General features: G+C 33.6%; 2 protein-coding genes across 4 annotated transcripts; both read right to left on the reverse strand.

Annotated features, from left to right (window-relative positions):
* Window positions 1-400: 400 nt before the first annotated feature.
* LOC114175662 (DDT domain-containing protein DDR4) lies at window positions 401-7,841 on the reverse strand. 3 transcript variants are annotated; one of them, XM_028060437.1, is made up of 13 exons: window positions 7,729-7,841; window positions 7,084-7,649; window positions 6,892-7,002; window positions 5,471-5,557; window positions 5,337-5,374; window positions 5,175-5,256; window positions 4,640-4,746; window positions 4,372-4,537; window positions 3,086-3,178; window positions 2,823-2,946; window positions 1,888-1,930; window positions 1,580-1,765; window positions 401-1,494 (listed from the first exon to the last, which is right to left on the reverse strand). In XM_028060437.1, exons 2-13 carry the CDS (start codon window positions 7,414-7,416, stop codon window positions 747-749), a joined length of 2,118 nt encoding a protein of 705 aa, XP_027916238.1. In that variant the 5' UTR covers window positions 7,417-7,649; window positions 7,729-7,841; the 3' UTR covers window positions 401-746. The 3 variants fall into 3 exon arrangements, with proteins under 3 accessions (XP_027916238.1, XP_027916237.1, XP_027916239.1); XM_028060436.1 differs by lacking the exon at window positions 7,729-7,841 and having other exon boundaries at window positions 7,084-7,720; XM_028060438.1 differs by lacking the exons at window positions 7,084-7,649; window positions 7,729-7,841 and having other exon boundaries at window positions 5,471-5,682; window positions 6,892-7,000.
* A 5,670-nt stretch (window positions 7,842-13,511) lies between these two features.
* On the reverse strand, window positions 13,512-18,832 carry LOC114178829 (protein EARLY FLOWERING 5). Its single transcript, XM_028064943.1, has 9 exons — window positions 18,559-18,832; window positions 18,093-18,186; window positions 17,293-17,378; window positions 16,540-16,589; window positions 16,382-16,451; window positions 16,186-16,267; window positions 15,664-16,079; window positions 14,509-15,036; window positions 13,512-13,875 (listed from the first exon to the last, which is right to left on the reverse strand). The coding sequence occupies exons 1-9, from the start codon at window positions 18,637-18,639 to the stop codon at window positions 13,657-13,659; spliced, it is 1,626 nt and encodes a 541-aa protein (XP_027920744.1). The 5' UTR covers window positions 18,640-18,832; the 3' UTR covers window positions 13,512-13,656.
* Window positions 18,833-21,359: the final 2,527 nt, after the last annotated feature.

A 21,359-nucleotide genomic window follows, 5' to 3' on the forward strand; every position in this document is an offset into this window, starting at 1 on the left:
ATATACAATTTGGTTTTTAAATAGCATTAGATTCCATATCGTGAATTGAAATGAGAATATAATCTCTTCATAGAAACAGCACATGCGTTGCCACTTTACCATTTAGAAGAAATAATTGATGTTAGACTTTAATACTTTGATATAATCTGATTAGCAATATTAGACTCACGTCGTTGTTGATTGTGATTTGAAATGGAAAGAAAGTGACCTATAAGCAAATTTTAACCAAATCCAAAATTATTAGGGAATAGTCAAATCATTTTTTTGTAGACAGGGGAAGCCAGTTGGGAATACCATGAAAAATAGCATTTAACCAAATAAATCATGAAAATTTCATCAAATAAAAAAACTATTTTTGATGAATTAAAAAGAAAAAAAAAAGGACAAAAAGTACAGGGGCTTAATAATCTGAAAGCCACATATTTTTTAAAGTTACAGTACCTGTTGAGAGTTATTGTACAGGGATTGGATGGGCTAAATAACGCCCAACAATTTTTCATTCATTTTGGAGGACCCTTTGAATGTAAAAATATTAAAGAAAAAGTGACTACCTAATCTACATAACTGCGTATCACGCTGCTTCTGGTGGCAAATCATGCACCAAGGGCTGCTCAGACTGTGCCTCAAGAAGAAACCAGATGGTAACTTTCTCTGAGGCTTATAACAAAATTTATAGTTCTATTATCATACACATTGGCTTCCCTGATAGAAAACTACAATTCCTGCTCTTAGCAGAATAAGAAGCTTCAGTAATCATTGTCTTCATCTTTCATTATTGTGTTTGGACCATCATCAAAACCAGTGGTAGGGGCAAGCTCATTCAAATCGAGGAAGCGTCTCTTTCCTGTGCTCTCAACTTCCTCCTGACCAGGGCTACTTAATTTTTCAGGAGCCTGGTTTTGTTCATTCTCTTCTACTGCAGGGTATGCAACAGGCTCATCTACTTTCATTTCTTGTACTTCATCATCACTGCCACCTGAGTCTTCACTTTCCATCATGTATTCACCATTCTCACTGGGTTCTGAATGATCAGCTGATGTATCAGACTTGTCAGATTTGATAAACTCAGTTTCTGATTCTGAGGCCTCATATTGTCGGTAATTTATAGAATTTCTAGTTGCCCTTTTACTTCGTCTTAGACTTGATTGAATCTCACCCACAGATCTAAGCTTGGTTTCTCTCCTAGTACGGCCTGGCAACCGTTTGACCTTGCGGGGTTTGTCACTATCCTCACTCATGCTCAAGGAATCATCATCATCATCTTCTTCTTCTTCTTCGTCATCTTCAACATTGTATTCGTCCCATTCATATTCTTCTTCTCCTTCAGAGCTACTGGAAGACTTCCTTTTATGCTTGCGTTTCTCTAGATATTCTTCATCATATACAGCTTCACCAACAATATCATCGTCACTATCAAAATCTGCCTCATTGTATGATACTGCTTCAACAAACTCCCTTTCTGAATACCGATTAGGTCTCCGTCTTTGACGATTGCTAACGTTAAAATGAGATTATTAGTGAAAATTAGATTTGAGAAGAAACATCTCAGCATATTTGAAAGAAACAAAAAAATACACACCTTCGATCCAAGTTGTCATTTTCATGGTCTTCCTTGTCATCATAAGAGTCAGCTGATTCTGAAGACGGTATACCAAAATTCGCATCTTGTGTGGCATGCAGAGGACCATATTTACCATTAGTCAAAGCTTCAGGTTTTGCTACCGATTCTCTCCTGGGCATACGTTCTGGAGATGGCTGTTTCTGCCTGTCAATGGAATGAACATATATACATGTCATGAGTTCATGGCACAAGTTAATGCTTATGACTGACCTATCTCCCTCCTCATACATTCACCAAACAAAGAAGGAAAGGATATAAGAACATACTTGGTTACTTTAATTGCCTCATTGATTGACCGGTCGAAATCATCTGCAATAACAGTAATTTCAGGTTAGGTTTGAAACAAGCACACAGTGGTTTCTGAGGGTAAGTTGATTCAAGTTCAATAAAAAAGAAAATCAGAAAATTCAGTCAACAATTTCAAGAAAACCAATAGGAGTGGGTTAGATGTGAGTGTTTTGGGTAATTTGCAAGTCACAGAGGTTCAAACCATCATGTCCCAAGTAATAAAAAGGACACAAACATATAGTTTTAACAGATGCCAATGTATGAAATTGCATGTTGCTGACAATGAAAAAATCTACAGGTGAAGATGGGAGCAACTTGAGTTGTTTTTTTTTTTTTTGGATCTTAATATTTCCATTGCAGTATCCCTATGATAGCACTGGCAATCCCGGGAAATGGATTACTAATAAAACCAGATAAGCCCCAAGTATAATACAGATAGGAGGTACCAGGGGGCAGAGCGCAATCACAGAAACTCATATTTTGTTCAAGATATATTATTTGTTGGAAAAGGAGAGCATCCTATTATATTACATCAACATGTTTTGCAATCAAGTGCTATAAAATATCCAAAGGTCCTATTTATCCAGATAGTAAGGTAGAAGTAATAGACAATCCCAAGCTCACAAATACAATAAAGTTATTAATCTTAATGGGATAAAAACAACTAGGAAATATTGGAAACCAAATCCCCAGATTACTTTGCAGGGTGTAGAGATCAAAAAGTTGCTCTAAAAATTGAACAATAGAATCCAGATATAGATATATTTTATACATTCTAATATTTATACAGAAGGAACCGAGACTAACAAACAAACTACAGTTGTTAAAACAAAATTCAAATCAACCAATTCTAGGCATCAACTACCAATACCATGAAAATGATGGCTCCAGTTATAATTAAACTTGCTCTTACCAAAAGTGTAGGTAACAGGTTTCCTGTCACGAAGAGAACGCCCTGGACCAAGCCCATCAACAACCAAGTAATTATCGAGCAGAAGAGCTTGTCGGTGTTGCTTTTTCAGCAATTTCTCCTTTTTCTGTGCCAACCCAACCAATTTGGTATCAGTTGAATGAAAATGCAATTAAGATTCTTCAAGGACCATAAATCAATATTTAAAAAAGAAGTTGAATTTAATTTTAGAAACACCAGTTCTTCTCAAATTTCTCAACCCTTACCTTATGAGCTTTCTCAACTTCAGGAAGCATGTCTATCTTCAGCTTTTTCCCCACAGAAGTCTCTGTTCTGTTTTTACTTGAGAAAAGCTTCTCCTGTGTAATCCAATGAAAGAATTGACTAAATTCATACATGACGCGGCTAAAAAGATGTAATTAATTAATAACAAGAGCAGGATACACTAATTTTTTGTTCTTACTGAAAATGAAAAAAGAAAAATGAGGGTAAAACCGACCATCTGGATAAAGTTTTATGCACTAAATAACAATGACTAAAGTGCAAAATCATCAAAGAATTGAACAATGCAAATGCTTCCACATTTAACGTCAGATCTCATGAATCGCTAACATTGATCTCTGGATCGTATCATATAATCAACAAAGGCTTAGCTACAAAAATTTAAAATGTTTGCTTGTGAGATCAAATAACTTTCAGATTAGTTAAGAAGCAATTTACTATGAAGGTGTCTTTGACTTTTGAGAACCACCCACAACATGATTGAAGAAGATTTTGCCAGCCCTTGGGATGTAAGACTACTACATCCAACAAACACTAACTAAAGAAGAAAAAAAACACTTACTTAGTAATCTATAAAATTGAAAAAAAAAATTCCACGCAGAATTTTAGAAATAACATTCATGTTTGCTTCTTCAGTATTATTCTCAATGTCTTTTTCCCTACAGATATCTTACAACATAACCTTTTGATTTTGTTTATGATGCATTTGTATCCTAAAGGATGTCTCATCCTTTCTATTGTAGTTTCTTATTGCAAACCACTTAGGTAATTTACTTATGCATATAATAAGCAAATGATGCAACAGATAACCCAAGAAAATTAATGATTTTCTTCTTGTTTACAAAATTAAACAATAAAAAAAAAAACAGATCTGTAAGAAAAAAACCTTAGGTAATTTTAATCATGCAGGTTTTCATTTGATCTATAATTAGATTCTGACAAATAAGTTTTGAATCTAACATCAGATTTCAAGGAGAACGCCTAATTTGGATTTCCAACAAAGTTAAAATTCTAAGAAAGTTTGCTGAGACTATAGGTTTGGGTTTCTAATCACAATAAAAGTAGATTTATGGTGTTTTCCAGCATGAGAAACTATTGTGTAATTTACATTTACAGTTATCAAGTGATGTATTATCAAAGTCCCAAATCTATAACACCAAAGCCCCAACTCCAATCAAGACAACTACAACAAATCTTATTTGTTCCATGCTTAAGTGATAAGTAACTCATTAAAATGAACGTAGATCAACCCCCAGCTTTAGTAACTTACAGAAACATCTTGAAATTCATCAAAATTGGTAGCAACTGCTTCCCACTGGTATGATGTGCTAGAAACAACCTGGGAACCTCTTGCTTTCCCTTTCTTCATTTGAATCACTTCAGTTTTCCTTATTTCTCGATACAGCCTGTGACCAATAATGGGATCATCTTCATACCTGCACCAGTCAAATTTCAAATGAAAAAAACCATAAGCACTATACTTTCTAATATAAGATTTCAAAATTTAACCATGACAACCCAAAACAAAAGTTTATTACCAATAAGAAACTCCGTTTGAATCACCTCCAATACGCTCTTTACGGAATGTTGAAAGTCGAACACCGTGTTTAATTGAGTTGTCAATATAACTTCGGATGTCTTCTTGCTGCAAAATAATTACTCAAATTGGATCATGACATCACTAGTATAACACAAAAAGGGACAACAGAGTAAGAAAATTTGGGGAATTGTGGATGCACCCAGTAGGTTTTGATATTGGGCTCCCCACGACCATGACCAAGTAAAAATCCTAGGAGGATGCCTAGAACATAGCCACATCTATGCAGATTGTTATATAACAACTCGTTAAATACACAAGTATAATGGACTCGTTTATGTGAAAGATGCAAGGAGCATGCCAGAATAGAGACAATGCCATGCTAGAACATGAACAGCTTTTACATAGCATAAATGGATACGATCATCCATTAAGATATTAAACATCAGACAGACAGGCCGCATTCTACCATACTAAAATTCATCCATTTAAAATAAACATATATTAATAGATGAATACTAAAAAACAAAAAATACCTCAACACGAATGTCGCATATTGCTTTTAAGATGACAACGCGGATCCCTGGATCAAGTGATTTATACACTTCAATCTCCGCCCTGTCACATTAGCATAACCTAAGACCTGTGGTATTTGAAGATTAAGACTCTAGGGTTGCAAAAATTGCATGAGAGCTTACCCATGGGAAGCAACAACTGGAAGATCCCCATCAGCAACCTACATTTGGATTCCATCCTCTTATTAACTCTAGAAATTGTAAAATAGACATTATCATAAAATATCAGCTTGCTGATTGAAAAAGTAACTTATTACCCAATGCCACCAATCTCTCAATTTCCTGCACAATACGGTTATCCAAGTATCTCGTGTGAGTGCCATTCGGGTAATAGGAGGGATTGCCTATCAAAACGTTTAATATATGTTATTATCAGACCAGTAGCAGCTCTGCAAAGTTTAGAAAATTCTTCTATGTTGGCCTTTCCTTATGCAATCCAAGGTATATATATTACTCCTTCCAACAGCACCTTTGAGATTGATATGCATCCAGAACATCAAGAGTGGGGTCAAAGTCAACATATGGATAAATGCAGACAGCTTTTAAAACTTACTCAGACTGTTTCGGATATTGTAACCTTTTCATTAAGAAAACAGTGTCACTTTCGTTCTTAAAAGCAACAACTGCATGGAATAAACAAACTTCATGGTTGCATTCAATGCTTCAGCAGAAAAATGTGCCTTCAGATCTGCTTATCACAATCCCCACATGTTCCTAATTTAACACTCATGCAGATGAAAAGAACAAGGCAAGTTCAAATTTATCTTTTAGCTACTGAATAAAGGGATTTTCATAGTTCTAGTAAAAATCTCCGAATCAAGCACCTTCTCTCTAGTTCAAATTTATCTTTTAGCTACTGAATAAAGGGATTTTCATAGTTCTAGTAAAAATCTCCGAATCAAGCACCTTCTCTCTATTTACAAACCTCGGTCAACCTCAAGCACGCAAGCAATTATATCCATCTCATCTCAGAATATAAAATGGGTCAAATTCATTGATAAGTCATCAATCATTAATGTATATTTGAAAAAAAAAAAGGCCTTCGTCCACCCATCAAATCCAGCATTACAGAACCAACCCTATGACCAACAATCATCTGCATTATGTCAAAAATATGTAAAACTGAAAAAGAAAAATATATAAAGCACGACACAAGGGGCCTAAGCCAAAACTCATAAGCAATCCCAAAACACAGGTTTTACCTTGGTCATAAAAACATTCCCAAAACATCTAGCTACACTTATATTTGATCTAAAGCTAAATAACACCAATGCAAAATGTTTGTCTAATCCACTCTACTATTGTACAACCACAGAAGCTTCCCTGAACAAATTATAATAACAAAGATTCCACTTAATAACTCTAAAATCTCTCTTACAGTCAAGCATCCAACTCGACCGGGTTACAAAACTATATTCTGCAATTGAAGGTGTAAAGTTGGAGCATAAACATTCAAAATAAGTGAATTCGGCACAGAACAGGAAGAAACATGATGAAAGAATCATATTAAACACGTGCAGAGTAAACACAACAACAAGAAGCAGTAAACAAACTCAACCCACAAAGATTAAGATATACATCCACATAAGAAAAAAAGAAATGCCATAAACATGAACCAAGGACCAAAACACAAACTAAAAGGAAAACTAAACAAAAATTAGTAATAAAACCAACCAACCTTTAGCAAAGGCATATGAATATGAAACAGAGTATCGTTGGGGGTAAGAAGGGCAGTCTCCAACTCTTCCGCAGAAAATTCCAGCGAGATATTCAAAAGTGGCATAAATAGCTGCAACAAGGCACAACTTTTCACAAACAGAAAACACAAACAAAAGCAAACCTAAGACAAAGATTACACTTCCCCACTCACGTGCAAGAAATTCAGCACGGAAGCAAACTCCCACATCGTCCGCAGGTTCCACCGTGGCAACTGTGACGGCGACGGCGGCTCCACCAGCGGAGTAACGATCTTGCTGCATTGCGGCGGCGGCGGCGGAGAAACCTCCTTCTTCGCCGCCGCCGGCGAGGAAAGGAGGCGAGAGGCAGCGCGCATGGTGCAAGCCCGGGACGGGCGGGTACTCCTGGTGGTTATGGGAGGAGCCACTGCGGTTTCCTCCTTCGAATCGGAAACATGGTTTGAGGGGTTGGCTTCCGGTGGCAGGGGCCGTTCGCCGGTCACCGGAGGAGGGGATCCGTTGGACATGAGAAGGGATGTTAAATTAGGGTTTAGGGAAGTGAGTGTGAGATTAGAGTTGGAGAATCATGAGTGATGAGTTAGCATTAGATTGTAGAAACCAGAAAGAACAAGAGAAGAATTAGAAAAGAAAAGAGAAAAAAGAAAAGAGAGGGGAGATGGGAAGGACCAAAGGGTCCAATCCAAACCCTCAACTCCAAAGCTGAGTGCCTCCTATCAGAAGCTCAAGTCGATGAATGTAACTGCAAAATAGGAAAAAACACAGAGTGAAGACAGAGAAAGAGTGGTCACTGGCAGTGATGATAGAGAGAGGGACAGTACCTGAAATTTGGTGCTATGAGGTTAGATATCGTTTCACCTTGGGTCAAATGCAAGAAAGATCAAATCTACTGTTTTGTTCCCTTTTGGATTTCGTTGGGTTTACTTTCAATTTTTTTTCTTTTGCCTTTCCTCTCAGAAAAAAAAAAAATACTTTTTTTCTTCCTTTTTGGATTACACTGTTGATTTAGTTTGGACTTTTCATCACTCTTCTATTTCTAAGTGTGAATTTGGATTAGCGTTACCTGAATAAAATCTGAACAGGTTCTTATCTTATCCTGTGTTATTTAACAGATTTTAACACGGATTTAACCATGATCAAGTGTGTAAGTTTAAACAGTTCTTACGTGTTACTGTGCTGTTTGAGAAACTTTGATGTAAACACAAGAGGCTGAACAAGATTGGTTTTGTTTTTCAAAACTAAGACTATAGTTTTGACTAAAGTTACAATTTGCTCAGACAACGATTTTCAACTTCTCAAAAGCTAAATCTGACATGTTAAGCTTACAAACGGAAAATTCTAACTTGTCGAACAGAAGTGTTCAAACTGAAGAATTTCGACATCGCTGATTTGATTCCCCTTTTTGCCTTAAAAAGGTAGGTAGCAGTTTTGCAAATTCATCAGTGAAACAAAAGTTTAAAGCTTGATCAAGAATGAAAACAAGTTGAACTTTCTTTTCACTGGAAGAAAAAAAGCAAAGTAATGTAAAGTAATACATTATATCAGATTGCATATTCCTATATGGATAGACATTGTTAAGTTTATTAGTTAATTCATCTGATTAAATGTAAAAAAGAAAGTGTTTGAAGAATTTGAGGCACAAAGCTATAATTAATACTAGGTTTTCTCCTGTGCATGTGGGGCATAATTTCTTCATCATCATGCAAATATACGAAGCTAGATTCACCTGTTATAGTTCAAAATAAGCATGATTGAAATTTGTTAACTTCTTTTGGGTTGATTTTTAATAAGTTGAATAGCTTCCTTGTGGAAGAGGTTACAAGAATGAAAAGGAGAAAGTAGAGTGAGAAACGTGAAAAAGAAATACTCATTAAAGCTATGGTTAATAGTAGCATACTCAGGGAATTGGGTCAAGTCAAATATTCCACTCTTAATGGAACATGACCGAACTTGATTGAGTCGATCTTTGCAGGATTCTGATAGGGTCACACAAACTCTATTACAACAAATTCTTATGTGAAAAGCTTTTCATTACAATAATCGTACTAAAATCTCATTGTAAAGGGCAACACTGTTAATAATTATTTCACTTTTTTTAGAACTTCTAATCAGCATGAACGTGATTTAGAACTACGCATTTGGGTTGATCGTGTCACGTTTCATAATCATCTTCTGTACTTCTTTCCTTCTTTTTGTTTCGGTCATCGTTAACTAGGCTTTTATTTATATCGACTTTGTGAAAAAAAAAAAAAAAAAACAGTATATCTTAACCTTTTTAGTTATGAGTTCTTTTTGCTCTATATCCATCATTTTTGTACCAAGGGTTACCTTACATCTTATAATAAATGTAGAAGAAAGTAGAAAAAAGTTAGTAAACCCTAATAATGAATATTTAACAACATTTATCCACCTTGTGAAACTTGTTTCTCTTGAATAAGGACAGTTGTCACTTGATTTTTTTTTTATTTAATCTCTTTAAATGTTATTTATGTCATGCTGCATCATCCCTAATCAGAAGTCACAAATCTTCAATTTTGCTTTTTATATTTATTTAACTACACAACTACTTGAAGGTGGCTGCTGCAATGGGGAAAAGAGAGAGTGGAGTAAGAAAGGAAATGAGGGAAGAGAATGAGTGAATTGAAAGTAGGAAATAGAGGAGAAAGATAGAATGATGTGATCGCGATAAAGTGAAAAGTTTGAGAAGAAATAACAACACAAAAGAGGAATAAAAGGAGGTATGTCCCGATTATAATACATAGATTAACTTCAATTCATTATGTGTTTGTTATCTAATATAAAATATATTGTAAACTAAATTAAATATGTTAAATATTTAATTTTAATTAAATTTAATATAATAAAGTATAAATTAAATTTTAATTTTAAATAAATTTAACCTAATAAAATATAAATTAAATTTTAATTTTAATTTTTCTCACACGTAATGGATATCCATGAACATAGATAGTATAATATTTGTATCAGATCCATTTATAAACAAGTATTATATTATTCATCACTCATTATATGTAAATACGGTTAGAAAATGATTAAAAAAATAATATTATTAATAATAAAAATATGAAATAATATAATAATAATTATTAGAGCAATAATAATACTGACATGTTAATGAATCAAAGAATATTAATCAAAGACCCAACAATTATAATAACAATAAGTGATAAAAATAAATAAAAGACAATAGGATAGAGAAAGCTTAGATCGAGGCATGCATAACGATATCCTTAGAGAAAAAACATCATACTGCATAGGGCAAAACAAAATCATATGCGTTTGTGCAAAACAAAATCATATGCGCTTCTCTCCCAAAATATAACAATCGGTTAGATCGATCGAGTACAGCGAAAAATCTCCGAACCTTGTGAACATCACTTTTCTTCTAAGAGATAGTATAAAGAAGAAAAAGAAGAACAATTTTTAGAAAACTATAGTATTTGTTATCATGCACCTAGGTGGTATATTTATAGGTAAAAAAGAGAGACACATGAGTAAATAGTAATAAGAATATAGACGTTAGCCATAAATGACATTAATCCATAAAATTAAAAATCTATAAAAATATTAATAACAGTAGAATTTTATTTTAATTATTTATTTTTAAATTATATTAAAATATTTTCAACAAATTCTCATTTGAAGTATCCACTAATTATTTATAGCAAATTTTATCTATAAATATTTGCATACATAAATAATTTTGTGAACCCTACATGTAGTGTATTATTGTTAGAGCAATTAGTTTAACAACCGATATAATAGCATATATACATTGCTACATTAAGTTGTCATGCACTCTATATTACATCATTTTATGGAAAACTGATACAATATGCATAATGAAAGTGATGTTTTCACACTAGTTACACCATATCGACAGAGTCTTTTAGATCTAATAATGGCCTTTTCCTCCACAATGTTTATCCCTCAAACCTTTTCGTTTGCAATTTTTGAGAAATTGAGTAAAGACCAATGCAATTTTGCTACAGTATATCTTCAAAGAAAATTCAAAGGAAATCTTGTGAACACTACCTTCAAGAACTTTCAATAATAATGACAACCTATTGAAACATTGGATGTTTGAGTCAACAGATTCACAACTCAAAAAGTTGTGGATTGTGAATTAAACCAAAACTAGGTAAAAAAACCCAAAGCTTCAATTAAGAAAACATGAAAGGTAATTTTATCTCTAAATCAAAATATACTAACTTGACACAATCATTCACAATAATACAATAAAAATATTCACCTATTCCACTAAGCATTCGCAATAAAGATATAATACTATAAAACTAATGATTTAAAACTTTGAAACAACATTTAATAGAAAATTTTAATTAGAATACATTAACTTTTTGTATTTCACAGTAATAGTTTTTATGAATACAATAACCATTTTAAATTGTACTAAAGATACTTTTTATTAGTTAATAGTGTAAAATGTTTAACAATATAACGACTTGACCTTTTTTTGTGTATAATTAAACAGTCTCGAAAATATACGAATACAAAATATTTGATCCTTATCTCAACTCTTGCGTCCTTTTGGCAAGCATCGTCTCCAAGAAAGAGTTGAATGATAAAATAATGCATTGTACCATTAATTGTGTTGTACTGTAGATAAAAAAAAAAATACCCCATTATAGCATTTTGATTGGTGTATAAATGAAATTAAGCTTGATTGATTCCCTTGTCTTGTTCCCTTTCTCTGTTTAATTAATGACAGGAATTGATGAAAGCAAAATTGAGTGTCAGGTTGAACAGTGTTGTTTTGCAGTGAGTTGTCAATTCTTGAATGTTGAATACATGTCGTAATTGCTTGTCCAGCTGTAACAAACCGTCCCAAACTATTATGTCATTCCAACATTGCCACTTGTATGGACAAGATTGTCAACATTTGGTGTTGTTTGCTACCACACTCCAATTGCTGCAAACAGTGTTCAATCATATATGGTTTTGTTTGAGTAAAACAGAACCTTACTGCACAAACCATAGATTTCAAAATCATCACATGGAATTGCTTCTGTATCCCTTCATCTTCTGTGAAATTGCAACACGTGCTTCCATGGTAAGGGCAAAACCAGATCGTGGTACTGAGGGTAAATGGCCGCTCTACAGAAAGTAGCAAAGAAAACAAAACCATTTACATTCATAACGAAAACAAAACTCAAAAAAGTTATGGCAGAGGAAGAAAAAAACACCATTCATGGAACAAAAACCAGTTGAAAGGGTCTGTACTTCAGTTTACATACATCTCATTATATATATATTACAAGTATTAGTGAGTTGACAAACGAAGGAGGAAGGTAGTGTTCAGAGCAAAAGAGCTTCATTAGTGTTCAACTTTCTGACATTCTGTCTCAAAAAGTTCTTATATTCTCTCTCAAAATTCAATTTTTTTTATGAATCGGGTACTTTCCATCTGTCTCTTCTACTAAAAAATGAAATCCAATTTAAATCTGGTCAGATAGTTTCATTTCATTCAACCCTGTTAGTAAATAAAACGAGAGAGAGAGAGAGAGAAAACCATTGTCAAAATAGAAAATCATCAATAGATTAGCATATTTTATTGGCCATGTTGTCGTATCATGTCATGTATAATCCAAGTTGTTTGGGCTGCTTTCAATATACAAGGTTAATATAGAATGTCTTAAGCGGAATCTTGTATTACAGTAAGCGATGAACTAATTTAAGTGAATGCATGCTGTTCAGATTATCCCTCTAATTTAGTTAAAAGGTTTAACCAAGGATTCACAAAATAATGAAATATACTTCTTCTTCCTTGACCTCAAGTAAATTGTAGGATGCTGCATTATTGTTTATCAATATAATAGCTGGAATTGTTACATCGTTAGCCACACAATAAATGGTATGATTGGATACTGTAGCAAAATTAGTTTAGTTTTCTGTTCATACTTTCCCAGATAACTCTTTCCTGAATAGAAAAAACAACCTCACCTTTTTATGGTTATTACGAACATCCATGCCAATAGGTCCAGTTTTGTTACGTCCCATCTGTCGCATGAGATTTAAAATTATTTGTTTTGTTTTTTAATCTAAAATAAGGCATTTTCTTTAAAGTGGTACATAACTTAATTTTGTTAAACCCAGGTTTGGCTTCGAGAATACATTCTCTCAAAGTTACACTCTAACATGAATATGCTGTAAAAGTTGACTACTTTTCTTCTTAAATGTCCACTAAATATAAAATTCTCCCTGTCCTCTTAGTTTTCAATATAAAATAGACACAATTTCACATAACATACTATAGTACAAATTCAACATAGAAAACCCATGGCCATTACACTTCCAATTGGTATTGTTGTGTAATCCACTTTTGCACAATAAATTGGCATACTTTAAAAAAAAAAAAAAAAAAAAAAAAACTCGTACCACTTTACTTAAAAAAGTGTTGCTAGCCACATCTTTTTTTTTTTTCAAAACTTTAAATCTAGTTTTTAATGTGTGTGTATGTGTGTGTTTTTGTAAGTATCTACACAACATTGGTTAATAATGAACATTGTTTTATTAACTAAAAGACAGTGCACTAATTTGAATCTAGAGTAAAAAAGGAGAAAAATTAGAAGTAACGAGTGTACACGATCTTGATTAACTTTCATCAAGAACAAAAAATTGAGTGAGGTCAAGAGAGTGAATATTTGAACATAAACAAATTCTATTAAGCACATCCATCACCATTAACCGCACCGCCACTCGTGGTGATCTCAACCATCAAGTGCACCAAGGGCTTTCATGTCCTCCAAGAAAGCCGTATAAGAGTCATCAATGCTCTGTGCTTTTGGAGCTGATGACGAGCTCACTGACTCTGATTTTACAATAGTTGGCCCTGATGTCCCAGAGACGCTCCTAGAGGTTGGCACTGCTGGTTTCGGTTTTGTTTTACTCATTGCAGTTTCTCTTCTCACTCGCACAGATGCAGGAACCTAGTAAAAAAACAATATAAAGCAATTAGAGGAATAAACGAGAGATTGAAATAATAACAAAGTGATTCTACTTGTAAGTTCTCAGTTGTTAAAGAGTGCGGGATATTGTAACATTGACAATTTGACAAAACTATATAACCAGTTAACAATCACTTAATTAACCACTTGTGAAAACAAAATTTGACTAGCCCAGATATTATTATACTATTCTTATAAAAGAGTTGTTAATTGGTTATACATGGAAAAGGAATTATCAAAACATTACTTCTCATCGGTTAAATTAACTTATTTAACAGCTATCCTTCCTCAGGCTCAGACATAAATTCAAACTCACAGGTAACATTTCTTCTCATTAAGAAAATCTGTCCCGTACGAGTATGAGCAAATGCACAAATAAATCATTCAGTTGTTATTAGTTTGGTTACATGATAAGATATCCAAAACACTAGATGCAGTAGCAAAAGAAATTACCACCAGACTTAATTACAGTATGATGGCATTAACTTTGTTAGTTAGAGTTTAAGAAAGCTAATTATCAAAATACAACAGAAATAAGTTTACTCAAAAACTTGTTATAAAAGCAAAAACTTCAAGAGCCAATATAAAAGGAAACTAAAAAGTCCCTCAACTTACCATAGCTGTGAGTTCTGGAGTGTGCTGCGCTAATGGCCTTTTAACAACAGTAGAAGCAGCAGATTTAACATAAGATGGTTTCGGAGGAGGGGGAGGCGGCCTAATTGCCATATGATCCTCTTCCTGGAAGTTTGGAGGAGGACCAGGTGGAAGTGGAGGCCTCATCATTGGTGGAGGACCAGGTGGAGGGCCATATGGTGGCCTATGGATTAGGGGAACCATCATTCCAGGTGGTGGTGCCTGACCAGGGAGTCCTGCCACAGGTAAAGGAGGCCTCATGTCAGGTGGTGGCGGGGGTGGTGGGAAACGGGATATTCCTGGGGGTAATACATCAGGCTGTAAACTTGGGATTAAAGCGGGTCCTGGAACAGGAGGTTGTTGCCTTGGAGGAGGATGCCCGGCAACCATTTTTGGAATCTCCTGGTTTGACAGTGAATTATTACTCTCCGTAGAAACAGCTCCATCAGACTGAACCATACCAGTCTTTGGTGGCACCTGATTGGGTGGAGGAGGGGGAGGAAGCTGCACCTGCATTTTAGAAATTGTTACCGTCCAAGAAGCTTTTGTTTTGAAGAATCATACCATGATAAATGTATACTACCTCCCATCTATTAAGCATGAATATCCAAAAACCTGCCCATCAACAAAGCATGAATATACCAAAATAACCATAGGCATGACTGAACCCAAGACCAGAACACATACAAGAAAAAACAACAAAGATACAGTCCCTTTTTGAGTCTTCACCATTACAAAATGTCTCTAGTGTGTCCAAAATCTAAAATATGTTTTGCAATGTTTCAAAACAAAGAAAATAGGTTCCGACCAAAGCTAAAACATGATAAAATAGAGCAAAAAAATGTAGACAACCTTATCCACCCTGTAAAATCGGTCTTTGATACTTTTAAAAATTAAAAATATATCTATTTTTTTCTGTAAGCATAGACATATGTTTTAGTATTTTATTCAATATTCACTGCCATCTCCACATCCTAAATTTTGAAAAATCGCTGTATCTGCATACTTGATCATTACAGATAATACCAGCACCAGTGAATGCTTTCAATATATCTCTAACATCATGTCTTTCAATGCCTTTATAATCAGGTCGTGCCTTTACACAGAAAACAAAGCCATTTAGTAAGACAAATCTACCTGACTAGGATCCTTAGAAGGTGAATCATCTGTTAATGCAGACTGATTTCTCCCTTCACCTCCACTAGTGCCAGGTGGAGGTGGCTGAGACTGTTGAAGCGGAGGAGGTGGAGGAGGAATAGGACGATTTGCAACTTGATCTTTAGGTGGGGGACCAGGGGGTGGAGGTGGCAAAGGGGGTGGCGGTAACGACGCAGACACGGCACTAGCAGGCTTTGGAGGCATGGGAGGGGGAGGAGGCAATGGTAAAGATGCAGGTAAAACAGTGCCATCTGCTGAACTTGCATTGCTACTACCATCAGGCAGTGGAGGCGGTGGAGGAGGTGGAGGTACAGCTAATACATCATCCTCTGTCTCCATTGCTGAGGATGAAGCAGCACCACTGGATGAAGCACCAGACAAAGGAATTCTTGGCCCTGCATTCGAGCACAATAGTTGACTGATGAGTATAGAAGAGTCAAACCAACACCATTATAGATCCATGATTTTACAAGACAAATATGAAAAACAAGCTCAGCATACCTATAGATGATTTAAACATAGGAGGTTTCCCTGGTGGTGGAGCCCCGGTAGGATTTAATGTAGGATGGTAATAAACAGAGTCCTGTAGAAAAATCAGCAAGTCACCCAGTCATCAATGACAGCTATGCCAGTTTAGTTCAGAAGGAAGAGCATAGGAAAACATAAAGCATGCACTCAGAATCAACTTAAATCCTACCTCAGGCTTTGGGTGTTTAACCCGCTCTTCTTCTTCTGCAGTTGTTCTCCTTCGAGGAGGCCCCAAATGACTGCCAAAAAGTCATCCTAGAATGTGTAAATGACACACACAAATAGGGAATAAATCTATGTTTTTAAAATGACAAGAAAATTCTTCACCTGAACATAACTGGGGCCTCACCCTTCTCCCGCATTTTCTCTTCATATTCCTATACAAGAAGGATTAGATCTAGATCATCGCTGATTAACAATTGGCAGAAACCATTTAACTAAATAAAGCATATATCCAAATAAAATGTTCAAATCCTGAAGACTGAATTTTCAGTCTACCACTAGCCAAACCAGACAGATTCTACAACTAATACAATATTAAACTCAGTTCATAATTTTCCACTTACATTAAGCGCATGTTTGGTTTGACATTGGAGTCTAAGATCTAAGTTTTCAATGTGAAAAATGGAACCTATTCAAAGTAGCTTCAACTAGAATATGGATAATGGATCCACATTTTTCCTTGATCTGACGTGAAACCAAACATGTTAGTCGGCTACTCTTAATGGGACTTGCCCATGACAAGAACGGTACATAAGCCTATGTTCTTGTTACAACTGATTTTCAAATGCACAAAACCAGCAATCACTCATTCATGGAAACCAATGGATTTTGATCACGGCAGAGAAAAAGATACTAGAGACTATAACGAACTAAGATATTTTACATCATATAAAGGGCACATTGGATCATGAAATAATGATTATTTTCATTGATTGATGAAATATGTTTCTAAATACTCGTAACAAACTAGCACCATACATAATTGTGTACAGAACATAAGTACCTGATAATCTGCATAGTAATATTGAATAATAGAAAATATTGATCCAACAGAAAGAACATATAACAAGTTCTTACCTTCCTCTTCTTTAGGACAAGGTTAAGTGTGTCTTGTAGTTGTCTCTTCTTGTGCTTTCTTGCTTTATCCAAAGCACCATCAGCCTCTGCCACAACCAACAATGCACAGTGAATTTGAATGGTAAAATCATCCTAAAAGATATCATACTTAATTTCTAATTATACAACTACATCCCAGAAAACAACTATAGTCACCAGTGCACCAGATGAGTCCATGTATATGCAGTAACTTGATTTCCCTTTACGAGTTTGAAATTATCTTGTAGAAGCAAATGCATAACTGCTTACGTTTCATGCCACAACACCCATATCTATCTAAATAATTGCAAATGAAATAGCTTTTCCAATCGACATGGACACATGGTTCTTTGCCCGTGCTCCATGAAGACAAAAAGGGTACCCTTCAAGGATAAAAGAAACTTCGTACAGAATTCAAATGAACTTCCCTACGCACTGTAGTGTCATGTTTTTGGTTCACTGTGAGCATTTGAAAGTTCCCCAAATTTAATTTGAATGTTTTGCTAGTCTGTAAAAATCTAATTAACTTGTTCTCTTTCATCATCACAATTTATTTGTTACTCTAACGGAAATTTCAATAGTTGTTCCTACTCCTGAAAATGTGTTCTCACGTTTACACAGACTAAGACATTCATCCAAACAACAACTACCACATGCACGATCAAACAGTCCTCTCAGCAATCAGTTTGCCATAATAATAATAATAATAATAATAATGGTAAGTTGAGAGAAAGTATATTGCATTTTACAGCCTTCCATTGAAAAACAAAAGCACGACTTACTCATCATCTCCAAGTTCTCAATCTGCTTCTTCAACTGATCAGGATCTTTCTTCAAAATCCCCACCTCCCTCACCTTCTTTCTTTCCTTCTTATTCTATTGATCAAAACAAATAAAAAAGGTGTCAAGAATCAAAATCCGACCATGAGCTGAAACCTTAAAAAATACAAGCAATACATAGCAAGAACACACACTTTAAAGAATACAGAAATAACGGCAAATTAAGCTAAGTTCTTTGAATGAAAGAAAACAGCTCATCTGTTTTAAAACCCTATTTGCATCTCTTTCGCATTATCAAATTCAAAGAAAAACTACTTGCACTTTCAATCAATTAACAACAGCGGAGCATGTGAAAGGGTAAAACACGAATTAGGGCAGGGATAAGAGAAAAGGGGGAACAACAAAAAGACATTAAAAGCGAAAGAGGAAATGGAGCGTGGATGCGTGGGTTAAGGAAGTGAAGAATACCCTCTTCAATTCTTTCTTCCGAAGCTCCTTCCGGTAAGCATCGGTGGGGTTCATGACCTTGCCACCCTTCGTCGTCTTCATTGTGAAAGACTGAACCCTCTCTTTCACAAGCTACTCAGTGTTAATATTCCTCTTCCGAAATCGAAACCCTTTCCCCCTTTCGCTCTTTCTCTTCTGTCACGATTTCAAAAACTGGGACAAAAACATAAACAACACAGAACCCTTCACGCATCTACTAATATTTGTTGTAATAATGAAATGATAAGAATATTAAATAACAACTTATGTACATGTATATCTATATCCGTATCATCAACACGAAACTGTGATGCTTTTTGTGTATGAAGAGGAACGAAAACAAGTCCAGGACCATGTTATAGATTAATAAAAGCCCGGCCCACTAACGCTATCTCCTCCTCTTATCGGTCTTTCTTCCTGTACCTCCAAACGTTCTTCTACACCTCAAAACATTTTTTTAAATATCAAAAATACCCTTTGATCATATAAGTAAAGTCACGAACAACAAACCCCCAACTGAAAGTCGATTTCCAAAAGTTAAAATATATTACCAGAAGTCAACTTTCGAAAGTAAGAATATATTATCGAAAGTCGACTTCCGGAAGTCAAAATATATTATCGGAAATCAACTTCCGGAAGTCAAAATATATTACCGGAAATCAACTTCTAAAAGTCAAAATACACTACCGGAAGTCAAAATATAATATCGAAAATTGACTTCCGAAAGTCAAAATATATTATCAAAAGTCAACTTCCGAAATTCAAAATATATTACGGAAGTCTGAATATATATATATATATATATATATATATATATATATATATATATATATATATATATATATATATATATATATTTCATTTAAATCTTTTTAATTTAAAGTTTTTTTTTTAATTTTATTTTTGAGTTTAATTTTTTAATAAATTATATAAAAAATTTTATGTATATATATATATATATATATATATAATTTTTTAAATATATATTAAAAATACTTAAGAAATAAATTAAATTAAAAATACATAAACTTTATATTAAAAAAGTATTAATTCTATTTTAACTATTTTTAATTTTATTTAAAGTTTATGTTTTCTAAATTTTATAAGCTTTTTTTATTTATTTTTTATGATTTCATGTTTCTTAATATATATTTGAAAAATAAAATAAAATATTAATATCTATATATATAATTTTATTTTTAGTTAATGTACTGAAAAAATAAATACAAAAATATAAAAATAACTAAAACTAAAATATTATTAAACTTTAAATAAATAAAACAAAAATTTTATTTTTTTTAATTTTGACTTTCGCAAGTCGTCTTCTGATAATATATAATGACTTCCGGTAATATATTTTGACTTCCGGTAATATATCTTGACTTTTGGAAGTCGACTTCCGGTAATATATTTTGACTTCCGGAAGTCAACTTCCAGTAATATATCTTGACTTTTGAAAGTTGACTTCCGGTAATATATTTTGACTTTCGAAAGTCGACTTCCAGTTATATATTTTGACTTCTGGAATGACTTCACTTAAATGGTTAAAGGGTATTTTTGTGATTTTAACTTTTTTTTTTTTGGTGTAGAAGAAATTTTGGAGATGCAAGAAGAAAGATCCCAAACTTGTTTATGATATAAGATAATTTTCCGTATCATATTTTAATTATATAGATTATATAATAAGATACATATTTTTATTTCATCCATATAATGGTGGTCTACTACCAATCTTACGGTTTTAAAAAACCTTTTGCAATTATTTTTTCTATAATCATATCTTAATATCACTATTTGTGTTATTATTATTATCGATATCAATTTGCTATAGGGTGGTAAAATGGGCCAGCCCGATCTGTTTTGGCTCAGTCCGTATGTGGGCCGTCAAAAACAGGTCGGGTCGGGCTAGTCCGTCAAATAGAAACGAGCTAATAATCACAACTCGTCCTGTATAGGACGGGCTAACGGGCCGGAGTGACCCGTCCACTTTTTTTTTCTTTTTCTTCAAGTTTTTTAATTTGTTTTCAAAATTTTTAAATTTTTTTATTTTGTAGATTTGTTTATATATACATATAAATTATTATTAAAGACATATTTAATTAAATAAAATATTTTTTAAACTTTTAATTGATTAGTTAATGTTTTTAATTAGATAAGCTAAAATAATTATTAAATTTACATATTAAATTATTCAATTATAACTAATAATTGAAACATAATGTGTATGTGTTAATGATTTTAATTACAATATTATTATATATTTACACATTTAAAAAATATAATATAAAAAAATAATCTTTTTAATTACTTTTATTTTATTTTATTTTTTTGAAACTGGCTAACGGACCCGGATGGGCTGGACGGGACGAGCCAGAATGGGTTGACAGATTGAAATCTTCAACCCAACCTGTCCCTTTTAACACAGGCTGACGGGCTGGCCCGTTGGGCCCAACCGTTTTGCGACCCCTAGTTTGTTATCATAATTATTATTATCATTATCATTATTTTGACTACTATTATTATTTAGAATATTATCATTATCATCTTGCATTTATTCTTGCTGTGATTTTTGTTGTTGTTATCATTTCTACTATTACTAACGAAAACACAACATTGTCGCGCCTATGTGCATTTTCTAATTTTCATAAAAAATTGAGTTATGATCAATAAAAAAATATAATTAATTTTTAAAATAATTATTTAATGTAAAATTAGAAAAGTAAAATATTATAAGTTTTTAAAATTAAAAGACAAAATAAGTTTTTAGAATAATAGTTAAAGGT

Source organism: Vigna unguiculata, chromosome 3 (genome assembly GCF_004118075.2).
Source record: "Vigna unguiculata cultivar IT97K-499-35 chromosome 3, ASM411807v1, whole genome shotgun sequence".
Lineage (NCBI taxonomy): Eukaryota > Viridiplantae > Streptophyta > Magnoliopsida > Fabales > Fabaceae > Vigna > Vigna unguiculata.

Excerpts from the sequence above, each read along its gene's own strand:
- LOC114178829 (XM_028064943.1), bottom strand. The coding sequence starts at position 18,639 with ATGAAGACGACGAAGGGTGGCAAGGTCATGAACCCCACCGATGCTTAC. Across the intron at positions 17,379-18,092 it reads TGAGAACTTGGAGATGATGA|AGGCTGATGGTGCTTTGGAT; the intron begins GTAAGTCGTGCT and ends TGGTTGTGGCAG. Across the intron at positions 16,080-16,185 it reads TATGTTTAAATCATCTATAG|GGCCAAGAATTCCTTTGTCT; the intron begins GTATGCTGAGCT and ends GCTCGAATGCAG.
- LOC114175662 (XM_028060437.1), bottom strand. The coding sequence starts at position 7,416 with ATGTCCAACGGATCCCCTCCTCCGGTGACCGGCGAACGGCCCCTGCCA. Across the intron at positions 4,747-5,174 it reads TATGCGACATTCGTGTTGAG|CAAGAAGACATCCGAAGTTA; the intron begins GTATTTTTTGTT and ends ATTATTTTGCAG. Across the intron at positions 1,495-1,579 it reads AATGACAACTTGGATCGAAG|CAATCGTCAAAGACGGAGAC; the intron begins GTGTGTATTTTT and ends TTTTAACGTTAG.